Source organism: Cryphonectria parasitica (assembly GCF_011745365.1).
Source record: "Cryphonectria parasitica EP155 unplaced genomic scaffold M406scaffold_6, whole genome shotgun sequence".
NCBI lineage: Eukaryota > Fungi > Ascomycota > Sordariomycetes > Diaporthales > Cryphonectriaceae > Cryphonectria > Cryphonectria parasitica.
In genome coordinates this window covers 1,718,011-1,729,655 of record NW_024468914.1, presented here as the reverse complement: position 1 = coordinate 1,729,655, position 11,645 = coordinate 1,718,011, and the positions used below count along the sequence as shown (strand labels likewise).

The 11,645-nt window shown below is 31.5% G+C and overlaps 1 protein-coding gene across 1 annotated transcript; it reads left to right on the top strand.

Moving 5' to 3' along the window:
• Positions 1–11,163: 11,163 nt before the first annotated feature.
• Positions 11,164–11,328, top strand: M406DRAFT_262677 (uncharacterized protein; the record flags this gene model as incomplete). The annotated part of the gene is made up of 1 exon (XM_040917527.1): positions 11,164–11,328. A coding segment is annotated over one exon (165 nt), but the record flags the coding sequence as incomplete, so codon positions are not given.
• Positions 11,329–11,645: the final 317 nt, after the last annotated feature.

The following is an 11,645-nucleotide window of genomic DNA, read 5'->3' as shown; positions in this document are numbered from 1 at the left end:
TTTAGGTAGATTTATAGTATTCTATAGCAAGTAGTAGCAGATGATATTTTATTCCTTCTTTTCTAGCAAAATATATAAGATGGAATAGAAAAGATGAAAAGAAAATATATTTTGTAAATAAAAAGAAAATATAAATAGAAAGAAATCAATCTTTCTTATGAGCTAGAAATGCTGATTTAGTTAAAATTAATATAAATATTCTACTTCTATTTGCTTTCTCCTATTCTTACTTCTTCTTCTCTGCTGCTTATATAAAATATTTACTATTACTAACTTCATTTCCATTCTCAGTATTATTATCCGCTTTAATTGCTAGATTAATAATCTCTAGATTAGAACTAATTTAGCTAGATATAGAGTTATACTTAATGATATTTGGAATTCAGAATGTAGCATTATTGCTTGAATCTGCTTTCTAAACTTTAAGAATATTATTATTTGATTCCTCTTGCTAGAAAGCTTTCATTAAATCCAGCTTTTCTACTAATAATTAGCTAGATTGAAGCTTAATATCTTCTTCTTAAAGTATAAGCATCTTAGATTTCTAAATGCTATTTATATTTCATATAAACTTTTTGAGATTAGTAGCTAAATATATGCTTTTTAGCAGAACTCTGTTTATAATCTTAAGCTTATAAGCATATTTATTTAGAATCTAAGCAATTAGATATAAACTCTTTTACTTATAAGAGATCTTAGTATTATATAAATAGCTTATTTTTCGAATATAATTATAAATAAGCATAAGATCTTCGATATTCAGTTGAGATTTTCGTATTAGATTCTGCATTTAACTTTTAGCTATAATCTTTTAATAGTATATCTAAATAGCTTTAATTGCTTTCTGCATATTATCTTTCTTAGCTATAATTATTCTTAACTACATTTTAAACGCTTTCTAAGAGAATTAGTTTTCAGTTTATATAAGAACTCTTTATATTAGAATTTCAGTTTCAATTGGAATAAATAGCTTTTAATCGAAAATCAAATAGAAAAAGCTGTATTTATACAATTAGCAGATTATAATTCTTTTAGCAAAGAATATAAATCTTAAGTATTGCTTTCATCTTTAGAATTAAGCATTAGCTAGCTTAGTAAGAATACTTGCTAAGAAAAGATAATTAGCTTTTACTTGTTCTTAAGTATAGAAATTGTAACTAAAGATTTAAATAAGCAAGATTTTAAAAGCTCTAATAATCTTAGCTATTTTAGCTTTATTTTCTGATTCTCTATTAACAGTAATTTTGAGAAAGCATTCAAATACAAGAATAATCTCTTCCAAAATGAATTTTCTCATTTCTGCAGCTATAGCTTTCTTGAGAAATCTTGCAAGCATATAGCTGATTAGATTACAGCAAGCTTTCGCAAGATATCTATAATTACTATTCTTAGCTATATATTGAATATTAATACTGATTCTTATAAAGAATTAACTTGAAAGAATTAGAATTACTTCTTTCTTTTATATCTTTAAATCGAACTTTGCATACTTTTTGCAATCTGAGATAGCATTAGTGTAATGAGCACTGCAGCAATCCGAAGATTCCTAAGTATACGAAGAGGGTTTATGCTAACAAGAGCGGTATCAAAGTGCCAAGTCCTTGAATACGGAACCATACAAGTCTCAGTAAGCGATGCAAGTATTCACTGCCTTTAGGGCTATCAGAGTAGAGAGTAATCTGATACTTAGATTGATAACTGAAGAGCTATGTACTGAATCTATCTAATGGTAATGAACGTGTTCTTATATATTCAGCTCTTCAGTATAGATATGTTGAATAGTAATATATCCAAGTTATCCTGCTAGCTCTGGATAGCATATATCTGAAGCTATTCTTTCTGATTAGTTATACTTATAACTCTAATTCTGGATTATATAATCAATACTTTGTTAGGATATTGAGTTCTTAATATCTGATTCCTGTTATTTGTAATCTATTCTGTAATCTGCATATTGGATGAGTTATAACATTATCTCCCTTCTATTAGTCGTTATTTTCAACGATCTTTTGTAAGTATTCTGGCAAATCCTCTGTATACATGATCTTGCCTTTCTAATTGAGATATTGAATAGAGTTAACAAATCTCGTTCTCATGCTGAGAAGACTAGACAAAAGAATTCTCTTCTTTCCCTGATTCTTACAAATACTATTACCATGTCTTTCTGTTCTTTCTGCAAGGATTATAGTATTCAGCTTTGTTAGATTTCTGCTGAGAATTCCTCTTGTTATGCTGAATGCATCTGCCTGAGCTGCTCCCAGTGCAATATCCAAGAGCTAAGCGCAGCAGAAATTCGCTAGATAGGCATCCAATACTAATATCTGGAGAACCAACTTGAGAGTGCTGAGGGGCAGCTGCGCAACGCTGCTACAGAGATAGAACGTTTGCGAAAACAGAAACGTTTATAGTTTGAGAGGATAATGAAAGCTGTTTGCTGAAGCCTTTCCAGTATGAAGGAACTAGAACGTGAAGAGGCTGAGGAGGAGCGAGCTCGTATTGCTGTTGGGGTTCGTTCCGTAGTTGCGGAGGAGTTTGCTGCTATTGCTGGAGATCCTTCCTTTGAGGGATTTAATTGGAATTCTGTGGACTTGGGGAATGCAGTGATGAATTGGTCGGGTTTTCTGGAGAGCGAGATCTCTGAGGCCCCTAGATCTCAGTCCGGGGCGGAGCGATTGTCTTAGGTACTGGTTTCCTTCCTTTTCCAATACTCAGCTATCTTTTCCTAAGCATTTTTAACGTTTTTCTGCAGTTTCCAAGAATTTTCGCTTGCTAGATATTCTTTTCATTTAATGAGATATTCTCTTGTATTATCTATGCTTCTATGCTTAAGAATCTTTTCTATCTTATACTCTGATTCATTATTTTCCACTTCTGCTATATTATCTGTTAGTATTTTCTGTGCTGCTGGTTTCAGCAATGAGATGTGGAAAACTGAGTATATCCTTATCCTATGAAATAATGCTAACTTGTAGTTAACTAGAAAGATTTGTTGCAAGATTTTGAAGAAGCTTAACTTTTTGTAATCAAGTTTGTTGCTGAATCTGATTATTTTAATATTTTTCCGAAGTAAATAAATCTTATCTCCCTTCTGTAGAATTGGTTTCTCAATTCTTTTGGAATTTGCATATTGTGCTATTCGTTCTTGAATAAATTATAGTTCTAATCGGAGTTTCTTCTAAACTTTCTTAATCTTCTTAACTCTTTTATCTGCAGCTTCTGCATCTGCTTCTAGCAGTGCTTTGTAATAAGCTGTTGAGTTGTATTTATAGAATATAAAGAATAATAACTTCTTTATTATGCTTATATCTGCACTATTATAAGCGAATTGTATAAGAAGCAATAGATTAATTCAGTTATTCTGTTTCTGATTGATATAATATCGAAGATACTATTCAATAATCTGATTTATTCTTTCTATCTATTTATCTATCTGCAGATGAAATGCTATAGATATTCTATAGTGTATTCTGAGCTGTTTTATAAGCGAAATTCAAAACTTTGAATTGAACTTTCTGTTTCTATCGAAGATTACTTCTTCTGATATGCTATGATTAGCAATAATCATTCTAAGGAATGCATATACAAGTTCCTCTACTATACTGCTTTCCTTATATGTTATAACTCATCCAACATGCAGGTCACCAGCCAGGACACCCGGAACAACTGTTCGAAAAGACAGGGAAGGATTTAACATTTCAAGAACTAAGGCTTATATAAGCAAGGATTAGGATTATAGGATCAGGATGGATTAGTGGCTAATCCATGGTAATCCGAATCAGTTGGATTACTCAGGTAATTCAAGAGATTCAACAACCAACACTACTAACAGAACTAAAGAGCTGAATATATAAGAATACATTCATTCCCATTAGATAGATCTCATATATAGCTTTTCAGTTATTAATCTAAGTATTCAGTTTCATATACTGAGTAGCTCCAAAGGCAGTGAATACTTGTATTGCTTATTAGGATTTGTATAGTTCCGTATTCAAGGATTTGATATTTTGATACTGCTCTTATTAGCATAAATCTCTTTATATACTTAGGAATCTTCGAATTGCTACAGTACTCATTATATTTTGATAACTCTTATTTAAGAACGATTCAGTATTACCTCTTGAGCAATATGGAATACGATAGCTTCTTCAGGAATCTCTTTGTTCTTATACGCCCCTACTTAGAAGGAACTAGTTAATTAGGTATACTAGCTTATTCAGTATATTCAGAATCTGTGCGAACAACAGCAGGCTTAGAGCATTACTATTGCTAACCAACAAGCTCAGCTAGCTCAATAAGCTCAGCAGGCGCAGTTTATCTCTACAATTACTAGTAGCGCTAGAAAAGCATATAAGATGAATAAGCTTGCTATATATAATAGCAATCAGAAGATGCTGCATAGATTCCTTACTCATTATAGAGCGTACTTTTTGTATTATGCAATCTAGTTTACTATGGAATTCGAGAAGATTATTCTTATAGAAACTCGTTTCGAGAAAGATGCTTTTATTTAGTACGAATCTTCTCTATGCAACTACTTAAAGCATTAGAATAATTTCAATGTATATATCCAGAGTATTAAGAATATATTTGATTTCTTTGAAAGCTTTAAGAAGGCTTTTAAGAAGATCTTTGGTAATTCTAACAAAGAATGCATTATAGCTTAGCAGCTCATGGATCTTAAGCAGATTAAGTCAGCTTCTGCTTATATAGTCAGATTTAAGCAGCTCTCAGCAAGACTTTCGTAAGAAGATAAGAATCTTATGAAATACTATTATAAGAGACTTAAGAACGATATTAAGAATGAAATCTCCAAACAGGATTGGCTGAAGAACTTTGCAACGTTCTTTAATCAAGCTATCTGCATCGATAATCGTTTGTATGAACGATGAATAGAAAAGTTCAAGAAGAAAGAAAGCTAGATGTCAGAGTAAAAAGAGCACACAAGTGAGGTAAAGGGGTGTAAGCTGCTCCCAAGCTGCTCTGTTGATGCTTTCATTCAAAGGGACTACTGAATCTATCTCCCTTCTCCTCTTTTCGCTGCTGGATCTATTATTTCCCTTTCCCTTATATACACAATTAGCTTGGACTAGATGGGATGACAATAGCCTGATAGCTATGCAGCATTGTATAAGAGCGCTGCTTCGGAGCGAAGCTCTCGCAGCAGCTCTGAACTGCTATCAGGGATTGCAAGAGCTACCTATTTCCTTTGTGCACATACAAGCTCTAATAGAATCCTTTCTCTTCCAGATTCCTATTCCCAGGAATTATATACTCAAGCTGCTCTTGTGCAGACTTATAGATCTCTTCATACTTGTTAATAATTCTCTTATCAGTTAGTTCTTGTTGTTAGGATGCTTTTGTTATAACCCATCCAACATGCAGGTCACGGAAACAAGTCACAGGCAAACAAGGACCAGGTATCATGACTCAACATCGGATAACTCACAAGGATTACGTAACCCAGGGTTAGGGTTACAGGCTAACCAATCAGACAATAGAACGATCACTAGTGATCACCAGCGCTTAGTGATCAGTAGTGATCCGGAATGATCGGTGATGATCTAGGATGATTATCAGCAAGCAAGGAACTGAAAAACCAGATATATAAAGGTTTACATTTCTTATTATTAGATAGATTTCCTTCAGATAGTTCTTCAGTTATCAATCTAAGTATCAGATTACTTTCTATTCTAATAGCTTCAAAAGCAGTAAATACTTGCATTGCTTATTAAGACTTGTATAGTTCCATATTCAAGAACTTGATACTTTAATACTGCTCTTATTAGCATAAACTCCTTCGTATACTTAGGAATCTTCGAATTGCTGCAGTGCTTATTACATTTTGATAACTCTTGTTCAAGAACGGTTCAGTATTACTTCTTAAGCAATACGGAATACAATAGCTTCTCCAGAAACCTCTTCGTCCTCGCATGCCTCTACTCAGGAAGAACTGGTTAACTAGGTATACCAGCTTATTCAGCATATTCAGAACCTGCATGAACAACAGCAGGCTCAGAGCGCTACTATCGCTAATCAGCAAGCTTAGCTAGCTCAATAAGCTCAGCAGATACAGTTCATCTCTGCAATTACCAGTGATGCTGGAAAAGCATATAAGATGAACAAGCTCGCTATATATAACAGCAATTAGAAAATGCTATATAGATTTCTTATTTACTATAGAGCATATTTCTTATATTATGCAATCCAGTTTATTATAAAATCTGAGAAAATTATCTTTGCAGAAACTCGTTTCGAAAAGAATGCTTTCATTTAATACAAGCTTTCTCTATATAACTACTTGGAGCATCAGAACAATCTCAATATGCATACTCAGAATACTAAGAATATATTTAATTCTTTTGAAAGCTTTAAGAAAGCTCTTAAGAAAATCTTTAATAATTTCAATAAAGAATATACTATAGCTTAGCAGCTCATAAATCTCAAGCAAACCAAATCAGCTTCTGCTTATATAATCAGATTTAAGCAACTCTTAATATAACTTTTATAAGAAAACAAAAATCTTATAAAGTATTATTATAAGGAATTTAAGAATGATATTAAAGATGAAATCTCTAAGCAGAATTAGCTAGAGAACTTTGTAATATTCTCTAATCAAGCTATCTGTATTAATAACTGTTTGTATGAATAATAAGTAAAGAAATTCAAGAAGAAAGGAAGCTAGATTTGGAGATTTCCAGCTAATATAAGCAAGAAACTTCAAAATAAGAATAGCAGTTGATATAGTAGTATAGCTCAGAGCAGCACTATATATGCTGATTCTATGAAACTCAATGCTGCTAATAAGCAGTATAGCAAGAAGAATAGTATTACTTGCTATAACTGCAACAAATAAGAATATATTGTATGCAATTACTATCAATTCTGAAAGAATAAATAGCAATTAATTCAGGAAGAATGCTAGATGAATATTGCTTGATGATAGAAACCCAATCAACTGAGCAAAAATACTCTCTTGAAGCAAGTATCGAACTCTATTGATTACGGAAGTCTCAGCTGAATATTCTGCTATAATAATAACTGCTTAACATATCTTTCAAGTAAGAAAGATTCAGAATAGTTCTCTTAGAGATCTAAGTACTGCAGATAAATAGCAACAGCAGAACGAGAATGCACGCTCAGCATTCTTATGAGTAGCTATTCAGACTGCTTTAATATTATAAAACAGAGCATTCAGGCATTGAAAGAAGAGCTTAGCAATAATACTCTTCAATATTCTTCATTGCTTACGCTAAGCATTATAATTAGAGATATGAATAAGAGATAATACTCTCTTAGCTACTAGTACAAATATCTAAGCAATATAAAGAATATCTCTTAAGCAATAGAAGAATCAAGCTAGAACAAATAACCTAGCAGCTTGCAGAAGCTTTCTGCAAACAATACGCCTAATAAGCTTAAAAGAAGATTTCCCTTCAGCATTGAATAGAACAAGAAAACAATATAGATTGAATATCTTATCTACAGAATAGGGCTGGAAGAGCTCTTCATCTGCATTCTCTTGCAAAACATCGAAGCATAGGAAGATAAAAACTCTTGGATTAGCTTACTTTACAATCTATATTATGAATTAGCTTGAATCTCCTGCATTTATTATAGCTGCAAAATGCATTTCTTAGATAAGATATAATATGAATAGTTCTCCATTAGAGAATCAGAACAAATCCTTTAAGCTATTAAAGAACAGAAACTCTGCTTCAGAAAGATTCTCAATAAATAGCACTACAATGCATACATCGGACTACTAGACAACTGCTCTATGCAATGCATAAACAAGAAAATAAAATGGTAGCAGTATAAAACGATACTCTGTACAATTCATATTAATAACAAGATTTGCAATTAGTATTAATAGAAGAAAAACTAGGAATAATAACGATATAAGCAAAAGCAAGCTAAGAAGCTTGCTTGAGAAGCAGCAAAGCAAGCTTAGAAGAATAAGCAGTTTTCAACAAATCTAAAAGAATAGGATTGTTTGTAAAGAAACTGCAGATAATTAGATTAGAACAGTTTCTATATAAAGCTTTCAGAACAGATTATGCTTATATTAAGTTCAATATATATATTCAAGGATACAAGTATAGCATACTATTGAATAGTAGCGCTTAGAAAAACTTTATATTTCTATATATCATTAATTAAGCATAACTACAATAGAGATAGAAGAAATGCTCATATACTCTTAGCATTATAGAAGAACAATCTATTGCATATAACTAAGAAATAATTAATAAGAAGACTAATTATCTATCTATTTTAATCTAAGAATATGCAATTAGAGCTTCTTTTGATATTACGGATATAGTACAGCATAAGCTGATTATAAAGCTTTCATAGCTTAAGAAGCACAATTCTCAAATCGATTAAACTATTAGCTAGATCTTATGGAAACAAGCTGTATTCAGAGAAATAGTTACAATTAACAGCGCAGAATCGAAGCTAGTGATTAAAGAATATTTAGAAAAAAAGGCTTCATACAACTTCTCATATACTTTCAAACCAGCAGGGCTAGCAGTTTAAGGAGAAGAATCTAGTAATAAGCGAATCCAAACAGTGCTAGAGCGTTAATAGATTAGTAAAACAATAGAAGCAAGATTCTCAGCAAGTTAATTTGCTTCAGAGCAATAAGAAAAAGCTTCAGAATATGAATTATAGATCTATACGAGAAAAACCTTGAAACTAAGCTCTCAAGCGCTCAATCCAGCTCAGAGCAAACGCTCAAAGCCCTCGAAAATGCTATTAGAAAAGAAGCATGCTTAACAATACCTACTATTCCTTCAGATAGCAGAAACAGCATAAGAATCAGAACCAATACTTGCAAATATATTACGAGAATACTACAAGTTCAAGAAACTATTTCAGAAAGAATTGGATACAGAATTGCCAGAATACAGCCCATACAACCACGAGATTCTGCTATAAGAAGGGAAACAGCCCAAATTCTTCCCTATCTACAGACTAAACAAGATACAGCTAGAGATACTTAGAAAGTATTTCAATGAGAATCTTAAGAAGGAATATATACAATTATTGCAATTACTAACAGAATATTCTATTCTATTTATATCTAAGAAGAATAGCAAGCTTAAGCTATGTATTAATTACAGGCAATTCAATAATATTATAATCAAGAACTGATATTCATTGCTATTTATTAAGAAATTACAAGATAGATTGCAAGAAGTATAGTGATTTATAGTTCTGAATCTGAAAGAAGCTTATAATCTAATCAGAGTAAAGAAAGGAGAAGAATGGAAAACTGCTTTTAGAATACACTATAAATACTACGAATATTTAGTTATATTCTTTAGTTTAACAAACGCTTCAGCTTCATTTCAGAAAATAATCAATTATATTCTATGCAAATATCTGAATTAGTTCATCATTGCCTATCTTAATAACATTCTTATTTACTCTCGAATACTGAAAGAATATAAGAAGTATATAGAAACAGTATTGCAAATGCTTTAAGATGCAAAACTTCTTATAGAATCTGCAAAGAATTACTTTCATATATAAAAGATTAACTATCTCAGATTCACAATTAAGCTAGAATGCATTAAGCTATAGAAAAATAAGATAGAAGCTATTAGAAATTAGCTAGTTCTTAGAAATATTAGAAATATTAAATCTTTCCTCGGATACATTAACTTCTACAAGCAGTTCATTAAGAACTACAGCTGGATCGCATATCCCCTTATAAATCTCATTAAAAAGGAGCAGCTCTTCGAATGAATTCCTAAAGCATAAGAAGCTTTCAACAAGATTATTAGGCATATTATCTCAGAACTAATTCTGTATAAAGCAGATCCTTATAAGCCTTTTGAAATTGAAACTAATGCATTGGAATATGCACTTGAAGAACAACTTGGTTAGCAAGATAACTAAGAATATCTGAGGATTGTAAGCAACTTCTCGAAGAAGTTGAATAGCTTGGAAATCAATTACGGAATCTCTGATCAGGAACTTATAACAATAGTAAAAGCTTTCGAAGAGTAGCAGTACTACCTTATTGGTATACAGCACCCAATCGTAGTTCACTCTGATTACAAGAATCTGACTATATTCATAATAATTAAGGTTTTGAATAAACAACAAATCAGATAAGCAGAATTTCTCTTACAGTTCGACTTCAAGATTGTATACTATAAAAGCTCAGAGAATGAATAAGCAGATGCTCTTAGCAGAAGATCAGACTATTGAAACGCAGATTCCTCGGATATATAGAATATCTTTACTCAGAATGAATCAGAAAATCTTATCAATATATATAAAGAACTGAATGCTGCTCTCAGAATCGGATTCTCAGAAAGGAATTCAGAATTAATAACTCTGAATGAACAAAACAACTATATCAAGAATATATACAGTATACTAGCATACAAACATTAGAGAATTAGAGCAATCTATAAATGCATCAAGAAATACTGAAATCTATTAGATTTTAGAAAAAGAATTGAAAACATCTTATAACAATATAATAGCTGCAAAAAGAATAAAGCAGAAAAATACAAGCCTTACAAACTATTGCACTCCTTACTAGTACTTATAACTATTTAGCAATTCATTAGTCTAGACTTTATCATCAAGCTATTCTTCTTACAAGAACTCTTAATTAAGATATAATACAATAGCATTCTAGTAATAGTTTGCAAACTGAGCAAGTATGCTTATTTTCTCTTCTACAAGAAAAGCAGTATAGCAGAGAAACTTGTATATACATTTCTCAGAATAATCATTGCTAATCATAGCATGCTAGAAGAAGTAATCTCCAATAGAAACAGAAAGTTCAATTCAAAGTTTTGAACTTTGCTTATAAAACAGCTTGGAATATATTACAGAATATCTATAGCATTTCATCTGCAAACAGATGAACAGACAGAAAGAATAAATCAGATTGTTAAACAGTATCTACAATACTATATCAACTAGAAACAGAATAACTGAATTAATCTATTACTTCTTGCACAGTTCGCTTATAATAGCGCAGATACAAGCATAATAAAGCAATTGCTATTCTTTATACTTTATGAATATAATTCAATAGCTTATTATAAGGTATTATTAGAAGCAGATATAGAAACTGCAAACAAAAGAGTTAAGAAGATTAAGAAAGTTTAGAAGGAACTTTAATTAGAATTATAATTCATTCAAGAACAAATAATGCAATATGCAAACTCCAAAAGAATTGAGAAACTAATCCTACAGAAAGGAGATAAAGTCTATCTACTTCGGAAAAACATCAAAACAATCAAATCCAGCAGCAAGCTCAATCATAAGAAGTTAGGATTATTCAAAATTTTGCAATAGATTTCTTCGGTTAATTACGAATTAGTATTATTCTACAGGATGAGGATACATTCAGTTTTCCATATCTCATTGCTAGAACTAGTAGCACAGGAAATATTAGCGAACAATACAGCAGAAGTAGAAAACAACGAACTAGAGTATAAGATAGAGAAGATTCTCAAGCATAGAGATATAAACAGCACAAGGGAATATCTTATCAAATGGAAAGGCTATTCAGCAAGCGAAAACTCATGAGAATCACGGAAGAACATCGAAAACGCTCAGGAAAAGGTAGCTGAATATTGGAAAAGGAAAGCCAGCACCTAAGACAATCGCTT